The sequence below is a fragment of the Hyperoodon ampullatus genome, assembly GCF_949752795.1.
Source record: "Hyperoodon ampullatus genome assembly, chromosome: 4".
Taxonomy (NCBI): Eukaryota; Metazoa; Chordata; class Mammalia; order Artiodactyla; family Ziphiidae; genus Hyperoodon; species Hyperoodon ampullatus.
In genome coordinates, this window is record NC_136917.1 from 175598322 (window position 1) to 175613282 (window position 14961).

Here is a 14961-nt window from a genome sequence, read left to right on the forward strand (position 1 = left end):
AGGGGCTCCCGGGAGAGGCCGTTCCCACTCAGCAGGTGGGAGAAGGTTTCTGTCTTCAGCTCGTGTCTGAAAGCTCGCCGCCCCTCCAGGTTCGGGGAGGCCCTGCAGGGGAACCTCGTCATTGGCATGCTGGCCTGGCCGTCCCCCTGGGTCATCGTCATTGGCTCCTTCTTCTCCACCTGTGGGGCCGGCCTGCAGAGCCTGACGGGGGCCCCACGCCTGCTGCAGGCCATCGCCCGGGACGGCATCGTCCCTTTCCTTCAGGTGAGCCCGCTGCTGAGAGCCGGGAAACCCCCCCCACCCTGGAAGGAGCGCGTCAGGAGGGGCCAGAGATCCTGCCCCGAGGCGTGATCTTTACGGTTGAAGACGGTGGGACCCACGTCCCCGCCTCCAGACTGGCAGCCCACCCCGAGGCCTGCGTTTCTTGTCCCACCCTGTGTCTGCCACGTGTTCTGAATTTCCCTTCTCAGGCCTGCTGCGCAGGAGGAAGGCTGCTGGGAAAGCCTCCCGAGCCCTGCCCTCCCGCAGGGCTGTGCTCGAGGACCCAGGGCCTGCAGCAGGGCCCGCACAGAATCCTCCCAGCGGGCGTGTGCTGTGGGGAGAGCCCCGTCCAGTGCTCGAGGGTGTCGCCTCCTTGCCTGCGCTCGATGAGGGCGTCTGGGGTCTGACGGTACCTGGGCCGCCGTCTGCCCTCTGGGTGTCGGGTTTTCTTCCTGGACGTGGCTGGGTGAGGTCCAGGCCGTGTCGTGAGAAGTCCGTCTCTGTTTCTGCCGCAACTCTGAGACCTCTTTTGGGTTGGACCCGACTAGCTTGGCTTCTCGCCTGAGCAGGAGCTTTTTTTCCTGCGTCCTACCCCCGCTGCGGCCACCCCCCCATGGCCCCCAGCCCACCTGCCTTTCTCCTGGCAGGTGTTTGGCCACGGGAAGGCCAACGGGGAGCCCACGTGGGCCCTGCTGCTCACGGCCCTCATCTGCGAGACTGGCATCCTCATCGCCTCTCTGGACAGCGTGGCCCCCATCCTCTCCATGTGAGTGGCCGCTGGCCCCGTTGGCAGCCACCCTGGGGACGTGAGGCCCCTGCTCAGGGGACGGCAGATGGGAGGGCATAGCGCAGAGTAGGGGGTCAGGCGGTGGATGACGGGGCAGGTGGACCCCACGGGAGGGGACCGCGATGTGGGCAGGGGGGCTCCGGGGGAGGTGGCGGCGGCTCAGGCAGCTCGGCGGGACCCTGCGGGACCTGGCCCGCCCCTCACGCCGCTGTCCGTGTCCCCAGGTTTTTCCTCATGTGCTACATGTTCGTGAACCTGGCCTGCGCCCTGCAGACCCTGTTGCGCACGCCCAACTGGCGCCCGCGCTTCAAGTATTACCACTGGTGAGAGGCCGTAGGGAGCCTGGTCCCCTCCCTTCTCTGGGGCACGTGGTGCGTCTTGGGGGCCACCTGGGTCCCTGGCTCTCCTTCGTGGGACCAGCCCGGTCTCCGAGCCCGGTCTCTTGTAGGCGCCTCGGGGCCGTTTCAGCCCTTGAGATGGTCCGGGTGGAGGAGCCGGTCATAGCATCCTTGCTGTGCCCTTGATGAAACCAAAACAAGGGTTTCTGCTGGGGTCCGAGGCAGCTGCTCAGGTGCCGATCTGGGGGTCCGGGTGGTGAGGCGTGGGCCCCCTCTGAGCTGCCTGTCCCCCAGGACCCTCTCCTTCCTGGGCATGAGCCTGTGCTTCGCCCTCATGTTCATCTGCTCCTGGTACTACGCCCTCTGCGCCATGCTCATTGCCGGCTGCATCTACAAGTACATCGAGTACCGTGGGTGAGCTGCCACTGGCCCCTCTGCCGGGGTGGGTGCTCAGGGACCTCAGGCAGCGGAGGGGTCAAAGCCCGTGCTTCCTGCGGGGGCTGCGTGGGTTCTGCCTGTGGGCTCCTAACCGGGGGATGACCGCGTTTGCTCCTTCGAATTGACTCCACGTTTGTTACGTTTCATTAGGTTTGTCTATGTGTATCTATGTGTAACTATAACGTACGTTTTTAGCAGTGCTTAACGGTAGCACTGGTGTGCGGTGGATTTTCAGAAATAGACGTTTCTGAAAGGTACACCGTAAAAAACCGAAACGGTGGGCAGGTTAAGTGCATCTCACAGCCCCTGGCCCATCACTGGGGCATTTCCCCTGGACCCCCCGGACCCCTCCCGGGGGCGAGGCCCTGGGGAGATGGGACCTGGGGTGGGCTTCTCAGGGCACGGGGCGTGGGAGGACCTCCAGGGACGCTGCCTGAAGTCCCCTCCCAGCTCCTCCAGGGTGGCTTGGAAGGAGGGTCTGGGGGCCATGACCACTCCTGCTGGTGAGCCGGGCCACGGCCCGTGAGTCAGAGTCCCCCCCCACCACCAGCGCCCTCTCCTTCCTCTGCCCCATTGATGGCCCCGACTCTGAGACCCTCGGTGGATGCCAGTGCCGCCACCACCCTCCCCGTGCCACCAGGTGCCCCTCCCCATGTCCTGCTGCTTCGTTCTGGGAAGCCCCCTCCTCTGGCACGGAAGCGCCGAGAGGCCCTGAGCGGCCACCTGGGAGCGCTGTGGGCGGGGCCTCACCACCGCCCCCCGCCCCCCGCAGGGCCGAGAAGGAGTGGGGTGACGGCATCCGGGGGCTGTCGCTGAACGCCGCCCGCTACGCCCTGCTGCACGTGGAGCACGGCCCCCTCCACACCAAGAACTGGAGGTGAGTGTCCTCACGCCCTCTGACCCCACGGACGCCTGTTCCTAAAAGCAGGCTGCAGGGAGAAGACGGTACCCGCCCCCCCGCCAGGAGACAGTCGTCAGGGAAGCTGTTAGCACCTTTGTCCCTTACATCAGCCTGGGCTGGTCACTCGGGTCTCAGCGCCCGCTGGTCATGCATCGGGGGTGGAGGAGGACAAGGGAGGCGAGCTGACCCATTCGGGGGCCTGCCGTGGGTGGGAGGCGTTGACAGTCTTCTCGCCTCTGGGAGGAGGGTGGGGAGGCTGCCCTCGCAGACCCCGAGTTTTACCTGCAGCGAAAGCCCGCTGCCCAGCAGGGAGCCTTGGGCATGTGGCCCGGGAGGGGTCTCACGCAGCTCCCCTGGGGTGAGAGTGGTGGCGAGTTGCCGTGGTAACAGCTCCCTACCCCCCGCTGCCCGGCAGGCCGCAGGTGCTGGTGATGGTGAACCTGGACGCCGAGCAGCAGGTGAAGCACCCCCGCCTGCTGTCCTTCACCTCGCAGCTCAAGGCCGGCAAGGGCCTGACCATCGTGGGCTCCGTGCTAGAGGGCACCTTCCTGGACAAGCATGTGGAGGCCCGGCGGGCCGAGGAGGTGGGCCAGGCGCCAGGGAGGGGCCGAAGGGGCCGCGCCGGGTCCAAGCCGCTGTGTTTCCAGCTGTGCGCCCGACCGCAGCCCTGCGTGTCGTGCCGCGTCCTGTCTCAAACTGGATGGCAGGTTTTGAGTTTGAAACGAGCAGGAGGGAGACCTGCGCAGGAGGGTCTGACGTGCGTGGCCCCAAGACCTCAGACGGCGGGTGGGGCTCGGGGCTGTTGAGGGCAGCCGCGGGGCAGGTCTCCCGATAGGCGGGCCCAGCACCCGTCACGTCTGCTCCCACGTTTGGGGCCTGTGCTGCCGGGTCTGCCTGTCCAGAGGCTCCACGGACCAGAGAGGGGACGGCGGGTCAAGGGCACCCAGGCCAGGCCTCCGTCATCCTGACTCAATGCTCAGCTGGTACCACCGCGACCTCTGATCTCGGTCTGGGGCAGCCCCAGTGCCTGAGCTTCAAAGCCCATCTCATGGGCAATTTCAAACATGTGTAGAAACAGTAGATGGTACCACATGGCCGTCCCAGCGTGGCCCACGTCCTGTCCCCTTGCCTGCCCACCCCACCCCGGGAGTGTCGACACCGATCCACCACTCACTGTCTTTTCACCCCAGACCCCGCGTATCTGTCTCTGAAACAGGAGGCGGTTCTCACAGCAGCCCCACCACGCCCGTCCACAGGCCGCGTCCGGCCTGCCTGCTCACCACCCCGGCTGTTGGGCTCGGGCGGCTTCCCGTCCGGCTGGGGCGTCTGAGTCTTGCTCTTGGGTGGGTGCTTCGTCAGCCGTTCCCACGTCAGGGTTGCCCGCTGTGCCCTGCTGTCCAGGAGTCTGTAAACCGGGCTGCACCCAGAGGTCTCTGGAGCACGTGGGGGAGGCCCAGCTGCTTGGAGGGGGTCGTGGCCTGTGTAGCCCGAGGCACCGACAACCCCTTCCTTGGTTGGCTGGACAGCCGGCCCCCGGGGACCCGCCCTGGCAGCACGCGGCTCTGGTGCAGCTTGTTCAGGGGGCGTAGTGTGTCCTCCTCCTCATCTTTCCAGAGGCACCAGCCGTCCTTTCAGCATTGTCGTGACCCAGGGCTTTAACGGGGTAGTTGTTGGTGTTGGCTGGGGGTGTAGACGCCGGGGTTGTGGCTGCGATCCCAGGTGTAGATGCCGGGGTTGTGGCTGCGATCCCAGGTGTAGATGCCAGCGTTGTGGCTGCGATCCCAGGTGTAGACGCCGGGGTTGTGGCCGTGATCCTGGCTGTAGACGCTGGGGTCATGGGTGTGACCTGGGTGTAGATGCCAGGGTTTTGGTCATGGGTGTAGGTGCCAGGGTTTTGGTTGTGAGCCATGGGTGTAGACGCCAGGGTTGTGGCCGTGATCCTGGGTTTAGACACCGGGGTTGTGGCTGTGGTCCCGGGTATAGATGCCGGGGTCGTGGCCGTGATCCTGGGTGTAGACGTGGTGTGTCATCCTCGCTGGTGGGGCAGCCTCCTTGTGCTGGTGTCGTGGCCTTCTCGACAGCTCCGTGCGTCGGTGTGAAGAAGCTCCAGACCCGTGTCCGAGGGTGGGAAGGTCCCAGCTGTCGTGTGTGACGTTGCCCAGGCGCTGACAGAGCATCTCCCCTCTCTTACACTCGCAGGTCCTTCTGTTCTCCCAGCGTCTCTGGGGATGGGCAGGGGGCACAGTGGGGCGGGGAGGGGGGGCTCCAGCACTGAGTAGGGGGCTCAGTGGCTCCGGGCCCCTCTGCCCGAAATGGCAGCGACTCGGCTGGATTCACAGCCCTCTCTCCAGACAAGAACATCATAACCCGATATGTGTCCTTTTGGACTTTCATCTGTTGTTTTTTTTTAAACACATGATCCTGCAGAAATACCATTTAACACACTTATTTTGCTTTGAACTGTTGCTTTTCCAACTGGCTGGGTGCTTGTTTTGTTTATGACAGCTGCACAGTGTTTGTTTCATGGATGTGCTCTGAGTTTTATTCCGTGAAATCGCTGTCCTGGGGATGGAGGTGGTTCCCATTGCTTTGGTGTCAGGAAGTGTGGTGTAAGCACCACTTAGGTGTGTCGCAGTCCATGGGGGATCGCTCTTAGGATGGATTCTTGGAGTTAGAGCCTCCCTCCCTGGTGCTGTGCCCCCGAGGCTCCGAGCCAAGTTCCAGTTCTGGTCTGCCTGGTAGTTTACGTAAAGGCTGGTCCATGTGGCCGGGAACAGGGGGACCTCAGGCCCCTCTCTGCCGTCTCTTACTGGGAGGGCTCTGTCCCGTTGCTGCCATGGGAAAAGGAAGGCACAGGTGGGTTTCGCCCCAGATGTCCGGCATGGATGCAGCTCAGAGCCAAGTGTGTTCCCGAGGGGAGGGGCTGGCATCTGAGGGGCTGGGTGGAGGCACTCACGGGGTCTCAGAGGGTGAGGACCCCAGGGATGCTGCAGTCGGGTGCAGCCAGTTTTGCTGTGCAGCCCACAGCATCTCACCCGCTGGAGGGTCACTGGGCACCCACCCGGTTTTGTAGGTCGAAGACTGGGCAGTGCACTTGGACCTGCCTCGATTTTTTCAGCGTGTGTCCCGCCCGCGGAAGCAGAGGCCTCGTGAGGGAAGGGCCCTGTAGGTTCCTGCTGGGTTAGGGAGACTGAGCAGCTCACGTCAGGTGGCTCAGCAGCTGAGACGTGCTGGCCGGGACGTGGGAGAGGCTGTGCTCTGCCCTCCCCTTCCCGGGTGCGTGAACGAGGCTGGTCTTCTCCGGGGCAGGGAAGGGCTCACACGTTGACTTCGAGGTCCCACAGGGACCTGGTCCCCAGGGCTCCAGGAGCTGGGTGTGGAGGTAGTGCCTGAGGCCCCAGATGTACCGCTGGGCTGTCCCTCGAAGTTCCCGCGAGGCCAGGGTAGCAGGGGCCCCGACACCTCACCGGGCAGCGGAGTGGGCTTTCCAGCAGTGGGATAGAAGAACCACAGAACCCCGCTGTGTCTCCTTGAAGCTGTAGCATCAGGTCAGCATTTCCACCAGTGACCTGAGAAGCTGTTGGTCTCAAAGCTGGAACATGCGGCCTTTAAGCCCCTTGAGCGACCGTGTCCTGATGGGGCCGAGCCCCTGGCCTCTGGTCTCCAGGAAGCGTGGGTCCAGGGATCCCTGAACTGCACTGCGGCTGCACCAAGGCAGCCCTGGGTCACATCCAAGCACCTGTTTGGACTCTTCCTTCTTGAGCCAGCAGCCCTCCGACGTGGTGGCTCAAGTCCGGGTGGTCGAGGGTCGACGTGGCTCCAACCTTTCATAAGAGGTCCTGGGGCATCCGTCCCAAGTACCAGCAACAGGGGCTTAGAACAACCAAGATTCACTGTGTCTCCGCTCTGAGGCCAAAAGTCACACATCGAGGTGCCCCAGGGCCAAGCTCCCTCCTGAGCTCCAAGGGAGGGTCCTTCCTGCCTCGTCCAGCTCCTGGGGCTCCAGGTGTCCCTGGGCTCCTGGCCACGTCCCTTCAGTCTCCACCTCTGTCTTTACGTGGTTTCTCTGTGTCTGTCTTCTCTCCTGTCCCTGACATTGGATTTGGGGCCACCTGGATAATCCAGGATGGTTTCACGTCAAGACCCTTAACTTAATTACATCAGCACAGACCTTTTTCCAATAAGGCCACATTCACAGGTTCTCAGGATTAGGAGGTGGGTGTATCTTTTGGGGGCCACCATCAATTAACCCACTGTGGTCTGTCCTCTGGCCCCCAAAATGCACACCTGCCTGATGTGCAAAGTACGTTTATCTCATCACTGCATCCTCCCAAGTCTCAGCCCCTTACAATGTCAACTAAGTGCAGAATCTCGTCTAAGAACCAGCAGTTCAGAGGTCCCAAATCTCGTCTTCTAAGTCACCTGACTCAGGTGTGGGTGAGATTCTGAGTGGAGTCCATCCTGGGGCAGAATCCCTCTGCCCACAGCCTGTGCGACTTGGAGATGAGCAGTCCGCGTTCCAAAGTGCACTGCGGGACCTGCACGGGGGACACATCCCAGTCGGGGAGGCACAGATTGGAGGAGCCGGGGGGTTTGGACTCCAGCGGGGCAGTTCATTTGGTGTCCAGCCGGCAGTGCTTCCCTGTGGCTTGAGGCCCCACCCCCAAGCCAGGCCACCAAGGGCCAGTCGGCATGGCCGGCAGAGGACCCACTGCACAGGTGGTGCTACCTCAACAGAAGGCCTGCTGTGGTCACGGTGTGCCGGGCTGTGCTGTGACATGGAGCTGCCCCAGTCGGGTGCCTGGCATGTGGCTGAGGGAGCAGCACTGCACCCGCCGGGCATTTCACTCCCTCACTACCGCCTTCTAGGACGAGCTATTTGGTTTGATGCTTCCTGACCAAGGTTCCCACAAGCCAGGAGTGAGGGCCAGGGTGTCCATGTGCAATAGGGGGTGGTCTGTGACCCCACAGGTCCCAGTGTGCCCGCAGCGGTGACCTTCACCCCCACTCTCCTGTGGGCACGCACACGTGCGTGTACTCGTGCTCATGTGCACACGCAGGCGGCGCCCGAGAGCACCGGGCCCTGGCCTCGACTCCGGGTACCAAGGGGCGCCCACTGAGCCTCTGGCCTCCACGCGTGAGGCTGTGAGTCCGCGTGGGGCCCGCCCGGCCCCTTGTGGTAGGCGGGTGTGCGCTGGCACCTGCTGCCCCAGCCCGCCCCTCACCCCAACCCCGACCCGCCTGTGTCCGCAGAACGTCCGGGCCCTGATGGGCGCCGAGAAGGCCAAGGGCTTCTGCCAGCTGGTGGTGTCGTCCAACCTTCGGGACGGCATGTCCCACCTGATCCAGTCGGCCGGCCTGGGGGGCATGAAGCACAACACGGTGCTCATGGCCTGGCCCGAGGCCTGGAAGCGGGAGGACGGTCCCTTCTCCTGGAAGAACTTTGTTGGTGGGTTGGGCCGTTTGGAAGCCTTGTGACGGGAGCCCCTTCCCCTGGTCTTGCCCCCATTTGGCGGTTCCCGGGGGCACCCCAGCTGGGCCACAGAGCGGTGGGGGGTAAGGGCCGTGCCCCGCGAGGGGCTTCGTGGGGACCCCGGGCTCCCCCGCCCCCATCCTGCTGGTAAGTCCAGGCTGCTTGGTTCTGCTGTGTGGGCCTGTGACCCCGTGCCCTGCCCGCCTCTCCACAGACACTGTCCGTGACACCACAGCGGCGCAGCAGGCCCTGCTGGTGGCCAAGAACGTGGATCTGTTTCCACAAAACCAGGAGCGCTTCAGCGACGGGCACATCGACGTGTGGTGGATCGTGCACGACGGGGGTCTGCTTATGCTGCTGCCTTTCCTGCTGCGGCAGCACAAGGTGCGGGCGGGGTCACGTAGGGGGCGGGGTCATGGGGGCCACACGGGGAGCGGGGCCACGGGGAGGGGGCCACACGGGGGAGGGAGTGGACAGCGGGCAGGAATGACTCCCCCCTGGCCCCCAGGTGTGGAGGAGGTGCCAGATGCGCATCTTCACGGTGGCCCAGGTGCACGACAACAGCATCCAGATGAAGAAGGACTTGCAGACGTTCCTGTACCACCTCCGGATCAGCGCCGAGGTGGAGGTGGTGGAGATGGTGAGCGCGGGCAGCGGGCGGACGCAGCTCTCATCTGCAGGGTCCCCACGGCCCATACAGCCCAGGGCCGGCCTGCTTGGGCCGTCCACGACATCTTCTCTGTCCTCTGGCTGTGACGGCGTCTCGGGTTCCTTCCTTCCTTTTCCGTGACCTCGACGGCGTCGAGGAGGGTTAGGCGACTTGTAGTGAGTCCTTCAGTTTAGGTTTGCCTGATGCTTTTCTCGTGGCTGGACTGGGTCGTGGGCTCATGGGAGGAGGACCCGGCTGGACCGAGTGTGACCATGGGACTGGCCGCCTCCTGGGGGATCTGACCTCCAGGGCCAGCGGGAGGGTTACGGTCGGTCCTGTGGGGCGCGTGTGGGCCAGCCTGTGTCCGGAGCCCACGGTTGTGGTGCCTCCTCGTGGGTGTCTCGTGTGTCAGTGAATGTGGGTCCTGGGGCAGGTGGAGAGTGTTCAGTCATGACCTGCACACTCACACGTAGGGGTGGGGACGCCGGGGCCGGGGCTCTGAGCCACAGAGGGCGGACCGGGGGCCCCCAGGCCCACAGCACGCTCGCTGGGGGATGGGGGGTGAGTAGTGATCAGCCTGTGCTAGTGTCTGCTTCCGTGCTTCGGAACCTGTAGGTCGAGAACGACATCTCAGCCTTCACCTACGAGCGGACGCTGGTGATGGAGCAGAGATCGCAGATGCTGAAGCAGATGCAGCTGTCCAAGACGGAGCAGGAGCGGGAGGTGCGTGGGGGCCGCGCGGGGGCGCTGCTGGGCCCCTGGGCAGCGTGGGGTGTGTCCACCGGTCCTGGGCCCCGTGTGACTGTCAGGACAGGGTCCTTGAGGCCGCCTCGAGCTTCTGTCCCCACACCTGGTTCTGTGAACAGCCGGCGGCGCGGCTTCTGCCCCCACCTCCGCTCGCCATGTGGCTCGAGGTCGTGCCCTCACAGGCCTCCGGGGTCAGGGCCCGCGTCCTGCTCATGCACGGCCCCGCCCCTCTTACATCACATCCCGACCGGCCACCTCCTCCCGTCCCTCCATCCTCAAACCAGCAGCCGCCAACTCATTACACCCCTCCCAGCCTTGTCCCCAGCTCACGTGTCCCCGCGGCCCTGCACGGCCTGACCCTGTCCCTGCCTGAGTGACCTTCGCTCTCACCACACAGGCCGCTGCGGTTTCCTGGGGGCCCTGACCCCTCACCCCCACAGGCCTCCAGCTCCTTCTAGCTGTCGTCAGTGCCTTTGCACACAGCTCCTCGGGCACCTTGTGTGACATGGGAGCTCCTTCCCCCTGCACCTCTCCTTCCTTGGGGTGAGGCGCTGACGGCCTCACCCCAAGGACGTGGGCTCCCTGACAGCCCCTCTGCTGTTGATGAGTGAGAGGGCGGGTGAATGGTTGAGGGAAGGATGGACGGACGAATGGACGGATGGAAGGACGAGCAAGTGAACGGATGGATGAGGAGGTCAAGGCAGAGCCTGTGTGTGCGGGGCTGTGTCCAGTGCAGAGACGTGCGTGGCAACATCTCCCGTCAACAAATCTGAAGAGGTCCTTTCTCAGGGGCTCTCAGAGCTGGGACAGGAGGAGACAGAAATGTAGCGATGGGTTTGGTCTGGAAGCCCAGGAGGAGGGGCCTGGCCAGGCGGGGCTGGGAGGGCCGGTCCAGACGTCCCCAGGCCCCGCCGGCTATGCTCTGTCCGGGGCCCGGGGCCGGCCGGCTCCTCTCCCCGTGCACGCGCCCTCCCCTGGGCTGGGTTCCTGCCGTCGCGGCGAGGCTGCTCACTGCCCTGCTGTCACTCCAGGCTCAGCTAATCCACGACAGGAACACCATCTCCCACTCTGCCATGGCCGCCAGGACCCAGGCCCCGTCCACGCTGGACAAGGTGCAGATGACCTGGACGAAGGAGAAGCTGGTGGCCGAGAAGCACCGGAATAAGGACGCCAGCGTGTCCGGGTTCAAGGATCTCTTCAGCCTGAAGCCGTGAGTGTCCCCCTGCAGCAGCCCGCAGCCACGAGGGGCCCCTTTGTCTCCGTGAGGAGCGGCGGGCACATCCAGCCTCGGAGAGGGCGGGGCCGGCCCAGGGCCGCAGCCTCCTTCCAGCGCCAGTTAGCGGGGACGCGGGTGGTGGGTTGGCGGCGATGCCACCGTCAGTGTTCCTGGTGGGTGTCCCAGCACCTAGAGGTCAGGCCTGAGCCCCCGCGGTGACCTCCAGGCTGCCCGTCAGGCCAGGGCCCATCCCCCTCCGTGGCTCTTGGCTGTGCTGTCGAGCTGAGGGCCCCCAGGGCTGGCACAGGTGCCGGTCGGTGGCGTGGCCGGACCTGGGGAGGGGTCCCGAGTGGGAGACTAGGACAGTATCTCCCGGGTGTTCGGTGGCAGAGCAGAGCCCTGGAGCCCTGAGTCCTCGGCAGGGCCTGGGGGGCCCGAGGGGGCCCGAGGGGTCAGTCTGCTGGAGGAGGACCACAGTCAGCTGAGAAAGGGCAGCCGGGGGTGAGCCCAGTAGTTGTTCGAGGTGTGTGTCGTGTTTCCTCTTAAAGTAACATGCTCTCTGTTTTCTCTTCCATGTAGAGAATGGGGAAACCTGTAAGTCACTCCCTTTACGCGGGACCTCGTAGACGTGGTTGCCTGGCATGCGCTGCACGCACAGCCCCCGTGAACCACGTGTGCATGTCCGAGTGTGTGCACAGCCCTGTGTGTGTGCAGGGCCCCATGTGTGGGTGTGCCCGTGAGTACATGTGTGTGCACAGTCCCGTGTGTGCACAGAGCCCTGTGTGTGTGCACGCCCCGGTGTGTGTGCATGGCCTTGTGCGTGCATGTGTCCATGCATACGTGCTCAGCCCCATGTGTGGGTGTGCCCGTGTACATGTGTGTGCCAAGTTCTGTGTGTGCATGCACGTCCCAGTATGTGTGCTCAGCCAGGTGTGTACACGTGTCCGTGTATGTGTGCCTCGGCCGTGTGCGCATGTCTGTGTGTGTGCATGTTCATGTATACATGCCTGGGCCATGTGTATGTGTCCGGGTGTGTGTGCATGTCCTTGTATATGCGTCTGGCCCGTGTGTGCGTGTCCATGTATATGTGCCTGGGCCACGTGCGCATGTCCGTGTGCAGGTGGCGCTCGCCCACTGTGGCTTTCAGTAATTTCTTGTTCAGTCTGCTCGCTCGGTTCGGAGCGGCTCAGGGCCCACACCCAAAATCCCTTCTCTGGGTAGCACGTGAGGACTGAGGCTGGAGGGAGGCTGGTCCCGAGCGGCTCTGCAGCGGAGCAGAACGTGTGCTGTGCCCGTAGCTGGTAGTGATCGTTCACCCACATCCCTTGGGGCTGGGGCTTCGGACCTCATCTCAGCTCGTCCGGGACGGCGTTTCCTCCTGTCTGCCCAGCACCGGGTGCCTTTTTGCCCCGTAGGAAGCTGCCACCTTTAGTCTCGTGGGAAGGGATGTGGGTGAACCTCCACGTGGCCGGCCCCGAAGACTTAGGGCCGGGGCTCCAGGGCCCGCCCGGGGTTGCTGTCTGTCTGTGCATCTGTCCACCGCTTGTTCCCCCACGACTTTCGGACTGCTTTCCCTCCCATGGGAGCCTGGCCAGCATGCTCCGTGGAGCCTCAGGACTTGGGGTGCACTTCCTGTTCCAGCCCCGAAACCCGAGTGCGTCACACACTGAAGGAGCAAAATGTGCAGATGAGTTGGGAAATGCTGGGCCGAGTACTGCACTTCCTGCCGTGTTTTCACGACCTTGAAGTGCCCTATGAGTAGAGCCGCCTAATTAAAAAGACAAAAACAAACCCGTGGACACAGGAGTGCGTGTCCCCCCCACCAAAAGGTGCAGTGAGCCGTGGGCCCGTGCCCCGCGTGCGCCTGGCAGGGGTCAGCAGGGTGCGAGCGGCAGCCGGGACCTCACTCCTGTCTGGCTTCTCCTCGGGCTGGGCTGGAGGGGCCCCCGGAAGGCTGGAGGTCGGCCCACAGGTGGCATGTGCCCAAATAAAGGTCCCCACAGTGGGCGCCCTGTGGCGGGTTCGCTCGCCCCCGGGCGTGTGGGCGTCTCTCTGTTTCACCAGCCTCCTCCGTGTCTCTGTCAGGAGCCAAGGGTCTGGATTTCCAGCTTTGCCCCCATGGAGCCTTCCTCCGCCCCAGGCGGCCCCCACCCCAGCCGCAGTTCCCAGCCTCAGAGGACCCCGTGTGGGAAGCCCTTCTCCAGGCTCAGCACACGGCCACGTGCTTCCATTTGGTGGCCTCGTGGCCGGTTGTGGAGGCAGTGCAGGTTTCCGTTAACTTCCTGGACACACGGGCTGCCCCGCCCCACGTCCACGCCTCTCTCGCCTCCACGGGGCCTGTCATCTCGGAGCTGCGGGCCTGTCCAGACCCAAACTCCTGATTTTAAGGTTATAAGTGTTTTCAGACTGTTAACCCTGAGAGGCCCTTCAGTGTCACACACGCATTCCTGGGATCGCCTTGTCCCCAGACGCACTGGTAATTGTGGTCCATCCTGGTAACTGATTCACGGTTCTTGTAACGAAAGACCCCTGACTGCTGTGGACAGAGACCCAACCTGTAATTTTGCCAGATAAAATTGGAGAGAGGAAAGCAAGGGCTCCATCTCCGTTTCCCTCCTGGTAATTGGAGGCTGTAATTGGACTTATTTGGCTTAAGGGTTGCGTTGATCAAAGGTTGTGGCCCAGAACGCGTCCTGGGGGCCTGTCCCTGACCCCTTGTGTGGCGGCCTCTGTCTGTGTGTCTGCCCATCTGCCCATCCCTCGCATGTCCGAGGCATGGAGACCTTTGAGCTGCGTATCCTGTGTGCGGCCCCAGAGTTGGCGGAGGTGCTGGTGCAGTGAGGCAGGTCTTCCCAGCCAGGGGGTCTGCCCCCTGCTTCTTGGAACCCAGCTCAGTGGGGAGGGACCTGGGGAGGGGGGAGGGCAGGCACGCAGGTGCCTGAGCACCTGGTGTCCGCAGTCTTGCTTCCCCGGGGATCCTCCCTTGGGGGCAACCGCCAGGCCTGGTTGCCCGGGACCCTTCGAGAACCACCGGTGCACAGTGGATGCTCCGCCCGCTTCGAGGAGTGTGGGGACTGGGCAGGCAGTGAGCATACGGGCACAGGGTCCGGGTCACCGAGGGCGGGGGCTCTCATCCTTCAACCGTTGGCGGGGTGGACACAGAGCCGGGGGTGGGCCTCATGGCGGACGCACTCTCAGCCTGCATCTCCGGCTCTGTTCCAGGACCTCGGGCCTCCAGAGCGGGTGGAGGGCTGCGCCCTTCCTCGCCCACCCTCTGTGCAGCCCCCTGGACCCCAGCCTGCGTTGGAAGCAGCGAGGGGCGGCGTTTAGGGCAGGCTCAGCTGCAGGGCGGGGGTCTCAACGGGAGACACTCTGTGACCTAGAGGTGCACGCTGTGCCGTCGAAGGGGCTGCCCCCTACACCCAAGGGGCAGTGCTTGGGGAGCAGAAGCTGGTTCGCCCGGCTGTCAGCTTGGCCTCCGCATGCAATCGCCGTGCCGGGGGCTCTCCGGGTGGCGGGTCTGATCTGTTTCCACCCACCCTTCCTGATGGAAGTGGAGCGGGCAGGGTGGGGCCTGAGCCCGGCACCCAGGACCCCGGCTGGAGGTGCCGAGAGACCGTCTTCCTCCCACAGGGACCAGTCCAACGTGCGGAGGATGCACACGGCCGTGAAGCTCAATGGCGTCGTCCTTGACAAGTCCCAGGATGCCCAGCTGGTCCTGCTCAACATGCCAGGCCCCCCCAGAAACCGGCAGGGGGATGAGAACTGTATCCTTTCCCGGGCACCGCCCCCACGTCGGGGCACCGCTGCCGCGGCAGGACAACACCCCTCTCCTCTCCTGCTCAGTGGAGACGCCCGGGGCAGGGGTCGGGAGCCGCAGGGCCCTCGACGTCAGGTGGGGCGGCCAGCCCGGGTGGCCCGGACCGGAGCCGCTTTGCCACGGGCCGCCCTCAGGGCTGTGGGCAGGCAGACGCAGAGGCTGCGAACGGGCGGCTCCTGCCGGCTGCCTGGGCCCCACGTGGCCGGCAGGGGGCCGGGAGCCAGCGGGCGGGTGTGCTTCTCCTTCCCACGTTTGAGCTGCTGGGGCCCCAGGGCAGCCGGGCGGGGGAGCCCCAGGAGTCGCCCCTGATTGCCTCGGGCATGAGCACCGG

At 64.5% G+C, this 14961-nt stretch overlaps 1 protein-coding gene across 2 annotated transcripts in view; it reads left to right on the forward strand.

Annotated features, from left to right (window-relative positions):
• Positions 1-14961, forward strand: part of SLC12A7 (solute carrier family 12 member 7) — a gene marked incomplete at both ends in the record, with an annotated part of 40570 nt that overhangs the window by 24779 nt on the left and 830 nt on the right. Inside the window, 13 exons of one of the 2 annotated variants that reach the window (XM_079703713.1) lie at positions 90-264; positions 909-1027; positions 1273-1371; positions 1681-1800; positions 2597-2701; positions 3141-3309; positions 7979-8174; positions 8413-8582; positions 8707-8838; positions 9463-9570; positions 10626-10804; positions 11390-11404; positions 14444-14577. In XM_079703713.1, the coding sequence (XP_079559839.1) occupies positions 90-264; positions 909-1027; positions 1273-1371; positions 1681-1800; positions 2597-2701; positions 3141-3309; positions 7979-8174; positions 8413-8582; positions 8707-8838; positions 9463-9570; positions 10626-10804; positions 11390-11404; positions 14444-14577 (1721 nt within the window). The remainder of the gene's footprint in view (positions 1-89; positions 265-908; positions 1028-1272; positions 1372-1680; positions 1801-2596; positions 2702-3140; positions 3310-7978; positions 8175-8412; positions 8583-8706; positions 8839-9462; positions 9571-10625; positions 10805-11389; positions 11405-14443; positions 14578-14961) is intronic. The other variant, XM_079703712.1, reaches the window with a different exon arrangement.